Genomic DNA, 15,671 nt, shown 5'->3' with positions numbered 1-15,671 from the left:
AAATTTGAACAAGATTCAGCTTCCAACCAAAACACTAAAAGGGGACTAAGTTAAAGTACTGCTGGTTTCTAATATATAGGAATAAAGGGGAGTGGTAGAAGGATGGGGTCAATGCCCATGGCCCTGCTGAAACAGGTCAGATGACCCTAGTCCACGGTGCCCAAATCAGATACCCCACGCCCATCCGACTACTGGCACTCTTTCGGCAGCAGGTTTCCCTCTGGTGGAGTGCCCTCCAGCCCTGCCCCTTTTGCCAGTCCAGGGCTGGTACAGAGCCTGATCAAAGAAGGAGCTCATCACACAAGGAGTCCACCCTCTGAAGCTCCCCTGCGGCCTGCATCAGACTAAGCGCTCCTCCTCTACTCTCCCTCGGCAAGTAGCTCTAGGCTCTTTGGGAGGAAGTGAGAGAAACTCAGAAGAGGTGGGTTCCGTATCCTAACTTTAATCATAGCCATGAGACCCAGGCCCTGTCTGACAAAGCTCCAGCTACAGGATGGACTCTCCCAGGCAGGAAATAAAATGTCATATGACTAATCCAGATGAGTAGAGAAATGATCATTCCTACTTTCTGTGATCAGAAAAAGCTTTACACAGATGCTGAAGGAGGGAAAAAGGGAGGTGGGGGACTGGACTAAGGGTGGAAGGAGGGGTATGGCTTGTCAGAAACAGGAAAAAGCAAATGACCAGGACAGGCCACTCCCTCCTGTGAGCTCCTGACACTCACATGCACCCTGACTATTGTGGCTTATGTGCGTGTTTGTCTTAAGTCCCTATATTGGCAACAAAAGAAAGACAAACTCGTTGTCCAATCATCTTTGTCCCCAGTGCCCACTCTAAGGGTAAAAGCACTATGAGCAATGACAACGAATAAATGAGTAGATGGATGAAGGGCGTGAGTTTGAGAGAACGGCCAGGAAATAAATCTTTTTATTTTTTTTCAATCAAGGTATATCAGGCAGCCATTAGAATAGGAAACTGTATAGGACTGCAGGGAAGTGGGGTAAAGGACTGGAAAGGTACCCTGGCATCTTACACGTGAAAGGCAAAGGTGTTAGGACTCAACCCTGCAGGTAATGGGAAGGATCAAGTTTTGCAAAGTTAAATCTGATAGAGAGTACAGGAAGAATTGGAGGGACAGTACAAGGGCAGGAAGAGCCTTGTTCTGTTTGCCCTTCTGTTAGTATAAAGGCCCCAGCAGGCACTGGGCCACAGACACAGAGACCCACTGGAACAAAGGTGACCACTGCCCACACACTCACCTCCTATCCTCTCGGTGCTCGAAGTACCCCCTTCCCCGGTTTTCTTCGTAAGGCCTCTTCCGACTCTGGAACTGTTGTCTGTCTGGCTTGAACTGAGATGATTCAGGTGGAAGGAAGCTAGTGGGTGCTTCTTGCTTCATCTCTGTCTTCACTTCCACTGTTGGAACAAGTCCAGATGGTCAAGACACTTGGAAACCCCTCAGTTATCACTGTTCTGGTCCCATTTACCTCAGGAGACGTTGACAGGATCCTGCCTATGGTGATGAAGGGCTGGGCACAGGCAGCTTGCTGGGTTCAATGGGCGCCTGCTGGGACCCAGGAGGCTATACTGGAGAATAGGGTTAGGACAAAGGGAGGCTGGGATGGCCAGCAAGGCATAGCAGCACTGGCAGATGTCCATCAGATAACTCTCAAGCTTCATGGGGAACCAGAGGAGACTTCAGTACTAATTAAGAACAAGCCCTCAAAGGACGTACCTAAAGTTGGCATGGCTGCCTTTGACTACTTTACCATGAAAGTTGGCAGCTTACATAGCCTGCACCCAGTGAGAGGGAACCTCAGGGGACTTCTAAGATCCCTTTAAACTGAGATTCAACAAGCCTACATTCTCCAATTTTTCCTCCCAAAGAATCTCTCCACCTCAGTTCTCACAAAACTTCTTTAGTCTTACAGGGGAGGGGAAGGTCAATTCAACAGTGTATCATCCTGCAGCTAACTCCACTGATTTAGTCTACCACAAAGCCCAGAATCACTCCAGAAGGGAGGGTCTTCACTTAAGCCAGCCCACAGGTGTGATGGCCTCAGTGAATCACACAAGTAGGAAGTCTGGATGGATAACGTGCTGTGGACCACAGGAACGTCCCGGTCTTCGGCAGACCCCAAGAACCTGGGCCTAATCAAGAGCAAATTGTGGATTCAGCCTAAACTCACTTCTCCCGCAGCATCCATGCCTGATGCTGCGGCTCTCTTACATCTACTCGTCTCAGCACTCAACACTCTGCAGCTTTGGCATGCAGACCAAATTTCTCAGAGAAGTTCCCAGGAAGGGATGGTGCTCGCCCATCTGAAGAGGGTGTCCCCGGTTCCCAGCACAGTGCTGAGGTCACAGGAGGCCCTGATAAATGTCTGTTGAGAATATGAGAATAGCTACCCCTTTCCCCCCCAAACAAACAAACAAACAAACAAAATTTCTCCTTGGGCCAAATGATCCCACAAGTCTCATAGAGCCTGACATACATATGCAGTTTAACCTACTTTTATTAAAATCCTGATCCACTCTCAAGAAATGTCTGGAGATTTCAATTTGTGGATGAACCAGAATGGAATTAGATAGAATCAACTAGTTATTAAGAGAAGGTACTAGGGCCAAGACGCAGTGAAAGGTGCACAAGACTAGGAGTCAGTCCAGGCTCTGTCATTACTCAAAAGTGGGACCCTGCTTTCCAAACAACAGGACACAAATAGTCAGCAACGCAGTGTCCCAGGAGCCACTTTCCAGCTCTACCGTCAGACAAGCCACATCCGCAATCTATAAAACAGAGAGCTGAATTACATATTTCCCTAACTGGTATAATAAAGAAGTATGTTCTGCAAAGAGATATTTACAGGTTTAAAAAATCCTGGATTTAAACCATCTGATAAAATGTTTTCAATCCAGGACTTAGAGATTTTAATACTCTAATGAGCACAGTGACTCTCCCAGAGGTGGTGAAACACATACTGCATTTCCAGATGTGTTTGGCCAAGAAACCCTTTTCTAAGAAATACCTAATTACATCTCTTGGAACAATTCTTCAGAGCATGGGAAATACCTGACTAGATTTTAAAGGTCTTTTCTGGCTTCTACATTCTAAGCTTTTAAATAAGACCTTAATATTTGCCCGTCTATTCTCTCCATGGTGCTGACATTGACTAAGTTTTCTTTTAAAAGAATCCTATCAGAGTAACAAGCCCAAATGGAAGATGCAAAGTCTCTCTGGGAAGATGGGATCTAGGTAGAGGGTAAGGGTCATGCACACATATATTCATTCCATTTCCCTCAGAAGACATGTACCACGTGCAGTTTCCTACCTGGGCAATAGGCCTGCTGCTGCTCTGTTTCCAGTGGTCTTCTTTCATAACCTGACTCGTTCTCTTGTTTGATGACCTGGGTCTCATAGAATTGGTTCTGTCTGGGAATATTGTCCATGACATCTTAAAACAAAAACACAGTCCGTTAGAAGGGTCCTTCTTGGGATTAGAGATGGCTTTTTTATGCTACCCCGGGGCCAGTCTGACAGAGGTTAAAAGGTATGAACACCTTCGACTGGGTTCTACAGAATCCCAATATACAAAAGCAATGGAAGCAGAACTGATCAGTAGAAGTGAGGAGACAGGAGGATTAGAGAAAGGGCCCAACTTGACCTCGCCTTCTGAGACCCCACTTCAGGGCAGGAGGCGACTATAGACACGTGGGACTCTTTGGAGCCCAGTTTAAAAACACCACCAGCCAAGCTGTTCTCTGACAAGTTATAGAGCTTAGGAAGCTGCCTTCAGGGCACAAGCTATAAGACTGTTCAGAGCACAAACCAGTCCTCTGCCTAGCTCAATTCGTTGTTCTAACCTGCACAACTAACCTTCTTAAAAACTGTCTCCCGCCCTGCAACAGCTGCAATGATAAGGGGTAACCATTTCAGCTGAAGGGGAAAGGAACAGAATTGTTAAGAAAACAGAAATCATGATAACAGTGGCCTTTAGACTCAGTAGAGATAAGTCCTGAAATATTTGGAGTCAGGGAGTGGGGGGTTTCAGGAAGGTATCTTGTGGGTCCAGGAGGAGCTTGGCTGAAGGGTGGTAAGAATTTTAATAATTCATGGAGTTGAATTATTAAAATTATACTACACACCAAACCCAGGGATACCACTGAGAATAATCTTGCTCTACTAAAGCTTTCAGTTTAGAGACAGGCCCACATTAAACAAATACAAAAACTAATTGTGATTGTGTTAAGTGTTACAAAGAAGTACCAGGAACCAAAACAGGGACCCAGGTAAGTAAAGAGAATGATGAGGATGGAGAAACCATTCCTGAGGTTGGGAAACACAAGAGAAAGCTCAAAGGTGGGACTAAAATCAGAGTACCAAACCTGAAATTCCCTTGCTAAAGATTACCTTGCAGCCAAACTCAGAAAGAAGTTGAGAAACTTAGGATGAGCAGCAAGCAGGCTCTCCAATCCAGGGGCAAGCTCAGCTAAGTGCTTCTAGGGCCACAGGGAAGGAGAGATTATTCTATTTGCTAACTGACTGGATCCTTTCTCAGAGGACAGATACATCTAGGCACAAACCAGGTACAGCACAAAGGGAGGAAAGTGACAGATCACATGGTTTGCAACTGGTCTGTTTCCAGAACTGAAGGAAGGGTTCAAGGCTTGGAGGGGGACATGAAGGAAACGCAAAGGATTTTGTCGTAGAGAGTAGGGTTGAAAGAAATAGAGTATATTAACAGGAACACACCATGTCCTTTCAAACCATCCTGTTTCTCCCAGACTCCAAGCACAGTGCTCTTCCCACAAAGCCTCGCATTTCTCTTCTGGAGAATCTCTCCTGGGCCCACACAAGCTGTGATTCTGGGGTCCTCCTTCACTCTCTAAATCATCCATCTCCTAATAACAAGCAAGAAGGCCCAGTGCTAAGCCCCTTACATATGTGATCTCATTTATAACTACAGGGGAGGGGCAGTATTATTATCCCAGTTTTACACACAAGGAAACCAGGGGTCACAGAGGTGAAGTGACTTTTGTCCAAGTCATGGAGCCATATTTGAAACAATGTTTCAGTCTCAAGTCTGTGCTCTGAAGCACTTAAACCTCTTTCCTGAGACACCTCTGGCCACTGGCCCTTCCTAGGCATTCTTGACTGGGGCTCTTCTGCCCTAGCCCTGCACACTGGGCCACTCACTCTTCCTTTCTTCACAGGTCTCTACAATGGGAAGTGTTCTAGGCAATCCCCAGGCCACCTTCCACCCCACAAAACTACACTCAAGTTGCTCCCTTCCAGGAGATCCCATCTCTCATGAACAAGTATCCAGTACTAACTTACCTCTTCCCATATTAAACAAATTGTTCTCCTCATTCCCTTAGCCCCAAGGCCCAGAGCGCCTTCTTTTCAGAGAAATACCACAAACACTGAATGCCAGTCCTTTCTACTCACTCCTTAACCTCTTTGATCCCCATTTCCCTTTTCTAACCTCAGATTTACTTCCTTCCATCCCACAGTCTACTCTCCTCCATTATAGATCTACTCTATCCCCTCATTCCATCAAACTTCTGAGCGATGCAGACGTTTCCCGCTACCTCTGTAGCCACACGAACCCCAATCTCTAGGCACATATAACTGCTTTGGGGACTAAGGGGCTCTCAGGGAGATGCTCAGACCCAGAAATACTCCCCCCACTCCACCCTGAGCTCCCCAGCACTCTCCCTTTTCTTTCTACTTCCACTTCCTACCCTCCACCCCCATTTGCTAGGCCAGCTACACATACCTGTGCTGGACACGGGATCCTGTCCTCCAGATACTCCAACACTTCAAACTACAACTTATCTGCCCCATCCCACCCACTATTTTCTACACTATTAATCCAAAATCAATCAGCAGTAGCTACTGAGTTATCTGACTTCAGAACCTTGCCAGCTCCAGACCTCTAGAGTCTTTGTCCAGTGAAGTATCCTTGTCTCCCTTGCCAGCTTCCAGACACCAAGGCTCCCTATGCCTCCTCTGAAAGTCAATCAGAAGGTCCCCAGACTTCCCAGCACCAAATGTCCCTGCCTCAAGGTTGGCTTTCAGCTCTGGATCTGAGTCCTCCAGGCCATCCTCCGGCAGAGGTGGGTCCCCACAGTTCAGTCACACTGGGGTCTCTCACATCCCCTAACACTCACCAGCTGAATACCAGAGCACCCAGTGCATTAGACACTCCCTGGCCAGATACAGTATCTTCATCTCACCAACCCATCCCTGTAGGAAATTATGAGACTTCCCGTTACTCCATTCAGCAGCAAACTCCAGGATTCTCCATCCTCAAAACACTCCTAGCCCTGGACTCCTGGTCATTCCTTCTCCAGTCCTGAAAACACGGCTCCTAACGCCCAACCTTCGAGATGGGCTAGCACAACCCCCAAGCCTACACAGTTCCAAACCCGGGATCACCTTTTCCAGGACCCTCATCAATTCCCCACAAGAAAACCTCTTCTTCTTCCGACTCTCTTTGGCTCCAGAAACCACGGCTTCCGGTCTCCGAGCCCTAGGCTCCAGAAGCCTCTACACCCGTCCCCACCCCCGGCCCTTCCTCAGTTCCGAAACCGAGATCCCCCACTCCCAGAATCTCCCGGGCACCGAATGCCAGGATCCATCCTTGTGTCGTCCCGAGGCCCTTGTTTCCAGACCGTTTTCAGCGGCGGGTAGCGGGATCCCCCAGGCGCCAGACTCCCGCGTCCCACAGCCCTTCCTCGGCCCGGACTCAGGGCTACCCGCCCTCGCCCCGCGCACTCTCACAATGTCCGTCCGGCCCCGAGTAGCCGCGGGGCTCCGGGTGCGGCTGCAGCCCGGGCGGCGGTGGCTGCGAGGTCCCCTCCAGCTCGGAGCCCCCCTCGGTCTCGACCTCCTCGTTGTTGTGCCCGGGTCGCCCGGGTTCTTCGTTGGCCTCGAGCTCCTGCTGTTCGTCGGGCTCCTCGGCCTCCAGCTCCGCCTGCAGCCGCTCAGCAAGCTCGGCCTTGAGGCCCCGAGTGTCCAGGCCGCGACGTTGCAGCTCCTCGCGTAGTTCGTTCACCTTCAGACGGCGCACATCCATGGCCCGGGCCCCAGGGGCGGCCCTCGAGCCCGGCCGGCCTCCCAGGGCTCTGTCCCCCTTAAACCTTTACTGTCAGAAGGCAGGGGGGATTGGGGGGGGGTCCATTCCAATGGAGGCGGCAACTTAAAATGGCCGCCGCCGCCTCCCCATCCTGGGTGGTTCCATTCTATGGAACACGGGTGCCAATTGGCGTCCGCTTGGGTGCAACGTGCCCGGGCCTGAGATTCAGCCAATCAGAGTGTGGCTTTAAAACGACCGTCAAGGAAAGGGCTCAGATGCTGCCGGGGAGGAAGCGTTGGCCTACGTCGATTCAGCGGCCGCAACGGAGGGCGGGAAAAAATGGGAGGCGGAGCGCGCGGTGATTGGTTGTAGACCGTGCGGTCGCTCCCGTAGGGTCAAATGAGGGAAAGGTAGTAAGGACTTGGGTCAATCAGCGATGAGATCACAGAATGAGCGCGCCCCACGGCCTTTCCGGCGCAGCCCCTTCTTCGAGCTTGTGTCTTTGTAGCACATATCCTGATTGGTCTAAGCTCCCGCCCCTAGGAGTACAAGTGGGTAAATCCACTAGAACCAATCAAACGGAGGGTCGGCAGATAGTCCCACCCCTTCCACTATTGCCTTTAAGAAACCGGAAAAAAAAAAATAAATTCACGAAGGACCCGCCCCTTGCCGTTAGGGCGGTTTCAAAACAATCTGCCCACCAATCACAGTTAGTATCTTACCTCACTAAACTCATAGTCGGATCGCATTAGGAAAAGCTAACCAGATTGGCCATTCTTCAGCGGATGGCCTCACAAATTTCACTGTTGAGGGATGTATATAAAATAATGGTTAAGTAGATAAATTATCTTTAATCTGGAAGATACTCAGTTGCCTTTATGCAAAAAGTAACCCTTTGACTTCAGAGAGTCCTGAAGGTTTGACAATAGAGGCTAGACTAACAATGGGAGAAAAGCTATAAAGGAAATCGCACCCTCTCCCCTTGATAGTACATCTCAGTGGGTGCCTCCTTCCACGATCATAGCTTCGCTACCTTCCTCCTCTATGGCTGGTACCGTAAGTGGTATCTCTGGGAAGGTAGGCCTCCAGAAGGTCGCGGGTCCTACCCCAAGTCCTCTAAATTGCAGTTCAGTATATCTGGCTGTTTGACGCCTGTACTGAGAAGCTCAAACACACAGGTCCATAGCTAAGCCTCAAGCTACTAAATGTAAACACCACAGTTTCACAGTGTCTAACCCTGCACCACCTGTCGCCTCTAACTGAAAAGACACCAAACTCTCCTGTAAGATACACAATCGAGATACACATGCAAACGCCGGCTGCCCACTGAGCCTTACCTTAAACCCACAGAACTCACACACAACCTCTCCATAGACAAAGGCACACACAACACAAATAAACAAATGATCGTGAGACCGGATCACATGCATCAGTTCAGGGGACAATATACCAAACTGCAGTGTAGATGCGCCCCCTAAAATCTGCACGGGCAGGCGGCATCAAATGATAAAGACACACGGCATTTACACTAAAACCTTACACTACAACAGCCTAGACACACAGCACCCACTTAGAAGCGGGACAGACACTCACGTGGGCCCGGAGGTTCCAGTCCAGACACCCCGCCTATCGCCCACGTCGGACTTCCTTTCTCCTCCCAGCTTCCCTCAGATTTATCCTAAAAAAGTTTGTGGCCCGGATTGAACTGTTCTCGGTTCTCAGGAGCCGCCACCGGGGGGCGTCCCGGCGCTGCCAAGAGCTCCTCCATAGGCTGTGGGACACACCCAGGAAAGTGTGTCAGCCATGGATGCAAAACAGTTTGGGCCTGTCTTGGCAGGAGTTTCTTTTTGGGTCGGGTACTCTATGTTTGAGTATTTTTGTCTTTACTCTGTGTGTTACTCGTTTCTTCCTACTCCTGGTGAGTATCTGTCTGTGCAAATGTTTATAAATATGTTTGTATCTGTAATTTTATATGTCTCTGTTACTCTGTCTGAATTTTAGTGTCCTATATTTGTGACCAAGTACTCTTGAGTATGTCCATTAATTCATGTGTCTGTTACTTTAGGGCAGTGGTCAGCAAACTCATTAGTCAACAGAGCCAAATATCAGCAGTACAACGATTGAAATTTCTTTTGAGAAATTCAAATTTTTTAAACTTAAACTATATAGGTAGGTACATTCCTTATCGAGGTAGCGCCCACACGTGGTATTTTGTGAAAGAGCCACACTCAAGGGGCCAAAGAGCTGCATGTGGCTCGTGAGCCGCAGTTTGCCAACCAGGGCTTTAGGGAATGGGTGTCTCTGTAAGAACTGTTTATGTGCCTGTTCTTCACTAGGAGTTTTGGAGAGTCTGCATTCCTTTGCTTGCATGACTTTTTGTTTATGTGTCTGTTCATTTCTACCTTCTTTAGAGAGAGAACTCCTAGATCCCATCAAACCCTTCTTTTTACTGATGGGGAAACTGAATTGCCAGGGAGATCACATGACTACTGAGAGAGACAAGAAGAGACAGAAGTGTGAATATACAAAGTTTTATGTGATCTTAGCCCCTCTGGAGGTGCCTGGGCCCACACTCTGTACAGCGGGTATGAGGGACTGGCTCAGGGGGGCAGCATGGCCCAAAAGGAAGAAGATTGTCCCTTAGGGAAGGGCAGCATCCCTAATGCATTGCACAAGCTTGAGAGGGGCATACCCCCACATGAGGGGAGAAGAAGCAGAGGTGGCTCAGGGAGGGTCAGACAGAATGCTATAGAATTACAACTTTGGAACCTTGGAGTCTGAGACCTGTAGACCTTTAAAACCTTAAAACATTTGAATCTTAGAACTTGAATGCCCCAAATTTTAAGATTTGGCAATGCATATTCTTGGACCCTTAACCGAACTCCTAGAAAGGAAGAATACAGCATAGAACCTAATGGTGTCTAACATTAGAAATGATTAGAACTTTGGTATCTAGTTAGTCTCAACTAACTGTAGTAGAGTCTTAGAATACCTTAGATGCTGAGAATCCAGAATCTTGGACTGATAGAATCTAGAATGCTTTGGAACATGGAACTGAACATTAGAATCTTAGAGTTTAAAGAATTAGAACTAGAACTTGGAAGATTCTGATGTTGAATCTTAGACACAGAGAATTTAGGTTCTTAGACTAAGTCTTAGAACATCACATCTTAAACATTAGACATAGAACCTCCATTTGGAGATTCTTAAAAGTTTTGAATTGCAGATTCTAGAATCTTAGGCATTTAGGATCCAGAATCTCATAGCAAGAGCTTTGAGGGTCAAATAGCTTTAGAGCCTATAATTGATCAACATTAGAATCTTAGAACTTGAGAAGGTAAAATCTTGAAGGTTCTAGAGTCTAGAGTCATCCAGAGGATTTATGTATTCTAAGAAGCTTAGAAAATAAAATTTTAGAACATTAGGCTTTAAAACCTCCATGTATAGAATTGTAGAGTTTTAGAATCTAGAATCTTACACCCTAAGGAAAATAAAATCTAGCATCATGGAATCTTAATTTCGAGGACTAGAATCTTAGAACTTTAGAACCCCAAAACTTACAGGCTTTATCAAGAATCTTAAAATCAGAAAAATCTAGTGCCATAGCATCTCAGAGCTTTAGAATATAGGCCTTAGAACTTCCATATCTAGAATCTTAGCACTTTGAATTAGAGACTTTGGAATTTCAGGTCCTTAGAACCGAAGATTCATAGCATCTTTGAAACCTGGAACCTAGACTTTTTAAGGCTTAGAATCCAGAATCTTGGAATGTTAAAACTAGGAGGACTCTTAGGTATTGCAATCCAACTCCTTCCTTTTACACGTGGAGACATTAGGTGTGGAAAGGGAGAGGATCTGTGTGGAATGGAAGTGGAACAGGAAGGAAGAGAGGGCTGCAGTTGGGAGTAAGGCCTGGAATGGAAACATAGGGGGGATCCCCCAGTGGCAGTGTCTAGCTTGGGTTCTGAAAGGAAGTCCCAGGTGGAGGGTTGTATCAGGCTCCTTCCTCCTGCCCTGGGGGTGCTGGGGAGCCCCTGTCAGCAGGCAGGGTGGGGCCAGGGGCTGTAGAAGGGCAAAGGACATAGCGTCCAGCAGGATGGACCTCAGCTGCAGTGAGGCAGCTGCAGGAATCCTTAGCATCAGGCTGGGTTGTGGGGTCAGCTCCTCCAGCAGCTCCAAGTGGTTCAGCATGATTCCCACCCTCATCCATGTTGACATAGAGGATTTCATCAGGCTCCTGGGCAGGGGGCAGGGCCTTCAGTGTGTTCTCCAGATCTTCCCGCAGCTCTGCAAAACTCGGCCGGTCCTGCGGGTTTAGCTCCCAGCACTGGGACATCAGGGCGTACCTAGGACAGAACATGAGCGGTGGGAGACTGAGCAGGGGCTTAGAAGGAAAGCATTCTGGGAGTTTTGGGGAAATTGAGGGCACTCAGGGGACCAGGGACATTTCATGCGACTGGAGGGAACTATAGCAATTAGGGGGCATCTAGGAAGACTGAAGAATTCTCAAGAGTTTCTGAGAGGTTCTTGGTACACTTTGCAGCTGGAAAGGGTCTTGTGAAATCTCTCTGGGTATGGTGCAGTATTCTAGTGGGAGTGTTTTATTTTTTATTTATTTCCATTTTTCTGAAGCTGGAAACAGGGAGAGACAGTCAGACAGACTCCTGCATGCGCCTGACCGGGATCCACCCGGCATGCCCACCAGGGGCGACGCTCTGCCCACCAGGGGGCGATGCTCTGCCCATCCTGGGCGTCGCCATGTTGCGACCAGAGCCACTCTAGTGCCTGAGGCAGAGGCCACAGAGCCATCCCCAGCGCCCGGGCCATCCTTGCTCCAATGGAGCCTCGGCTGCGGGAGGGGAAGAGAGAGACAGAGAGGAAAGTGCGGCAGAGGGGTGGAGAAGCAGATGGGCGCTTCTCCTGTGTGCCCTGGCCGGGAATCGAACCCGAGTCCTCTGAACGCTAGGCCGACGCTCTACTGCTGAGCCAACCGGCCAGGGCTCTAGTGGGAGTGTTTTAGAACAGAGCTTTCCAATGTGGCTCCCCAGGACAGAAAGGCATCAAACACTTGCAAGCTGTGTTGGTTTAAAATATGTGCTCAAATTCTTTGACATTCCTCCTTTCAGAAGATGGAGCCTAGCCTGACCTGTGGTGGAGCAGTGGATAAAGTGTCAACGTGGAATGCTGAGGTTGCTGGTTTAAAACTCCAGGCTTGCTTGGTCAAGGCACATAAGAGAAGCAACCAACAAGTTGATGTTTCCCCCTTCTCTTCCCCTGCCTTTTTGTCTCTATCTCCTCTCTCTAAAATCAATATATAATAAAACCTTAAAAAAGGAAGAAAAATATGAAGCCAAACTTTCCTCCCCTTAAGTCTGAGCTGGACTTCTTGACGTGACGCTAACTCAGCAGCTGTGATAGTGTATGTGACAACTGAGACTAGCCTGTAAAAGGCACTGTGGTTTCCTCATTACTCTTTTTCTTAGAATGTTCATCTGGGGGAAGCCAGCCACCATGTTGTGAGGAAGCTCAAACCACACTATGGCAGAGTCTGCGTAGCAAGGAACGGAGGCCTCCTGCCAGTCATGCATGTGAGCTACCTTGAAAACAGTCGTCTAGTCCTAACCTTCAGATGGCTGCAGCCCCATCTTTTTTTTTTTTTTTTTGTACTTTTCTGAAGCTGGAAACGGGGAGAGACAGTCAGACAGACTCCCACATGCGCCCAACAGGGATCCACCGGCACGCCCACCAGGGGCGACGCTCTGCCCACCAGGGGGCGTCTCTCTGCCGAGACCAGAGCCACTCTAGCGCCTGGGGCAGAGGCCAAGGAGCCATCCCCAGCGCCCAGGCCATTTTTGCTCCAATGGAGCCTTGGCTGCGGGAGGGGAAGAGAGAGACAGAGAGGAAGGAGGGAGGGTGTGGAGAAGCAAATGGGCGCTTCTCCTATGTGCCCTGGCGGGGAATCGAACCCGGGTCCCCCGCACGCCAGGCCGACGCTCTACCGCTGAGCCAACTGGCCAGGGCCATGCAGCCCCATCTTGACAGTAATCTCATTAGAAACTCTGACTCAGAATCACCTTGAATCTTTACTTTAACTTCATTAGAAAATTTAATTCAGAATCACCATGCTAAGCTGTTCCCAGACTCTGACCTTCAGAAACTGTGAGGTTTGCTTGCTGTTTTAAGCTACTGGATTTGGAGGTATAGATAACTAATAGACCAGCTATGTAGCCTTTGGCAAGTGATATATCCTACTCTGTGGACCTCAGTTTCTTCATCTGCAAATGGTAATAATAATGCTACCAATCTACTTCATATGGCCACTGGAAGGACCAAATGAGTTAATACATGCAAAGTACCTAAAACAGTGCCTTCTAGCAAGTTCTATAGAAATGTTAGCTATTCGTCGACCTGGAAATGCTGAGGTCGCCGGTTCGAAACCCTGGGTTTGCCTGGTCAAGACACATATGGGAGTTGATGCTTCCAGCTCCTCCCCCTTCTCTCTCTCTGTTTCTCTCTCTCCCTCTCTCTCTCCTCTCTAAAAATGAAGAAATAAAATAAAAAAAAGAGAAATGTTAGCTATTATTGTCACTCCCCTCAGCTCTTGGACACCCATGGAGGACCTGGGGAATCTTCGGTCCCAGGCTATCGCCTTCTGACCCAGCAACATCGTCTCTTTACCCCCTAAGTGCTGGATAAATATTCTATTCCTCTGGGTGTCAAGAGACAACAAAGTTTGATAAGCACTGTCCTAAAAGAGCCTGAGAACATCTCAGAGGAGACTTGAAAGTTTGGAGAAGCTCAATATAACAACCTGAAGGGTTTTGCAGAGGGTCCTGGGTGTTGAAGAGCATCTGGGGAAAGCATGTGTGCTCAGGAGTCTGGGACAGATTAGAATTCTTTGAGAGTAGGGGGTGGGGTGGGTCTCAGAGGCAGGTTCTCTAGGTAAGGTTGTACAGTTATTCACTGCACAGTAGTGGCTGAGGGAGTTGATATAGCCTACACTCCACTCACAAGGCAAAGAAGAAAAGGGAGCCTTTTGCTAATTCACACCCTGTTACACCATTTGTTAATTCATGTCCCTATAGAGCAGTGGTGGTGGGGTCTGAGGGATTCTATACAGTTTTTGAAGATCCAAGATATGTTGGGGCCATGTGTGGTGCTTAGGGTTTTGGAACAAAATCTGGGGAGGGGGAGTCCTAAGGGTGCTCACAGTCCATCCAGACAGTCCACAGGCTGCTTCAGGCGGTTTCCCTGGCGCAGGTAGTCATAAATCTCGCTGTTCTCCACTCCTGGATATGGGGTTTGGCCCCGAGTGGCAATTTCCCACATCGTCACCCCAAAGGACCACTGTGGAGGGTAGAGGGGAGAGAATTAGAGTGTCCCTCCTTTATAGAGAGGCCCCAGCACATATTTATGTGCACATAGCTTTTTTGTGGGTGCACCACAGCTATTCACAGAATCAGTGTACACAAGTACACACTCATAGAGGTAACTTTTGTGCACACACAGACACACTCAACCATGTACACATTTACACACTTAATGGACACATGGCTTCATGTGCCACACTCCATACCTTGGCTATACACACCTATACATACTTACCAGTTCTCCTAACCTAAACTGTCCACATGTCCCATATAGAACCTGCCACTATGCACACGTGGGCCTATACATAGTCTCAGCATGTCCACACCACTATCCTTAGTCACCCACCATACCACACCATGGGGACAGTCCCCTGTGAGCCCAGGCACAGTGGGAGATGATCAGGCCACACCCTCCACTGTTCCCTTCTCCTGTCAGAGGTGCACCTACCACATCACTCTTGCTGGTGTAGACGCGGTCAGCCAGGCTCTCAATGGCGATCCACTTGACTGGCATCTTGGCAATGCGTCCCTGGCGGTAGTAGTCCCCATTGTAGATCTTCTTGGAGAGCCCAAAGTCTGCCACACACACAGACATGTTCTCGTTCAGCCTGCCAGGAATCAGGGGAGGGACAGGGTCACGACATTGGCTCCCTCCACCAGGACGCCTACCCTGACTCTCAGACCTGTCTCTATCTCTCACCCTGGCTGTCCTGTTTGGGGGTAGAGGTCTGTCGTTCCTCCTTCCCCCCTTTGTGGAGGGAGCTGTGTTACATGTTCTTTCCTCCATAGCCTTCTCAGCTCTGGCTTTTTGCCAGACCCTAAAGTCTTTCCTAAGCTTCTTGGGTTTGATTCGCTGATTTAAAAAAAGCAGCAACAAAATTCAGCCTGACCTGTGGTGGTGCAGTGGGTAAAGCATCAACCTGGAATGCTGAGGTTGCTGTTTCGAAACCCTGGGCTTACCTGGTGAAGGCACATATGGGAGTTGATGCTTCCTGCTCCTCCCCCCCCCTTCTCTCTTTCTTTTTCTCTCTTCTCTAAAGTGAATAAAGTCTTAAAAACATTTGTTTTCTTTCTTTTTTTTTTTTTTGGACAGAGACAGAGAGTCAGATAGGGACAGACAGACAGGATGGGTGAGAGATGAGAAGCATCAATTCATCCTTGTGGCAACTTAGTTGTTCATTGATTGCTTTCTCGTAAGTGCCGTGACCAGGGGGCTACAGCA

At 48.5% G+C, this 15,671-nt stretch overlaps 3 protein-coding genes across 5 annotated transcripts in view; 1 reads left to right on the top strand and 2 right to left on the bottom strand.

The window, feature by feature from the left end:
• HNRNPUL1 (heterogeneous nuclear ribonucleoprotein U like 1) overlaps positions 1-8,740 on the bottom strand; it is a 38,283-nt gene extending 29,543 nt beyond the window's left edge. The window contains exons 1-3 of one of the 2 annotated variants that reach the window (XM_066243087.1): positions 8,673-8,740; positions 3,330-3,452; positions 1,260-1,416 (exon numbers count right to left, since the gene is read on the bottom strand). In XM_066243087.1, coding sequence (XP_066099184.1) covers positions 1,260-1,416; positions 3,330-3,447 — 275 coding nt within the window. In that variant the 5' untranslated portion in view covers positions 3,448-3,452; positions 8,673-8,740. Of the gene's footprint in view, positions 1-1,259; positions 1,417-3,329; positions 3,453-6,784; positions 7,301-8,672 lie in introns of those variants that run through there. The other variant, XM_066243086.1, reaches the window with a different exon arrangement.
• TGFB1 (transforming growth factor beta 1) overlaps positions 1-15,671 on the top strand; it is a 391,513-nt gene that overhangs the window by 66,770 nt on the left and 309,072 nt on the right. The gene's annotated exons all lie outside the window — the stretch shown is intronic.
• The window catches only part of AXL (AXL receptor tyrosine kinase), a 31,352-nt gene continuing 25,275 nt past the window's right edge, over positions 9,595-15,671 (bottom strand). For both annotated transcript variants that reach the window (XM_066243084.1, XM_066243085.1), the window contains 3 exons: positions 14,898-15,057; positions 14,290-14,426; positions 9,595-11,425 (listed from right to left, as the gene is read on the bottom strand). In XM_066243084.1, coding sequence (XP_066099181.1) covers positions 11,074-11,425; positions 14,290-14,426; positions 14,898-15,057 — 649 coding nt within the window. In that variant the 3' untranslated portion in view covers positions 9,595-11,073. The remainder of the gene's footprint in view (positions 11,426-14,289; positions 14,427-14,897; positions 15,058-15,671) is intronic.

This window comes from Saccopteryx bilineata, chromosome 9, assembly GCF_036850765.1.
Source record: "Saccopteryx bilineata isolate mSacBil1 chromosome 9, mSacBil1_pri_phased_curated, whole genome shotgun sequence".
Taxonomy (NCBI): Eukaryota; Metazoa; Chordata; class Mammalia; order Chiroptera; family Emballonuridae; genus Saccopteryx; species Saccopteryx bilineata.
Note: the sequence above shows the minus strand (reverse complement) of the source record. Positions and strands in the feature narration are given on the sequence as shown.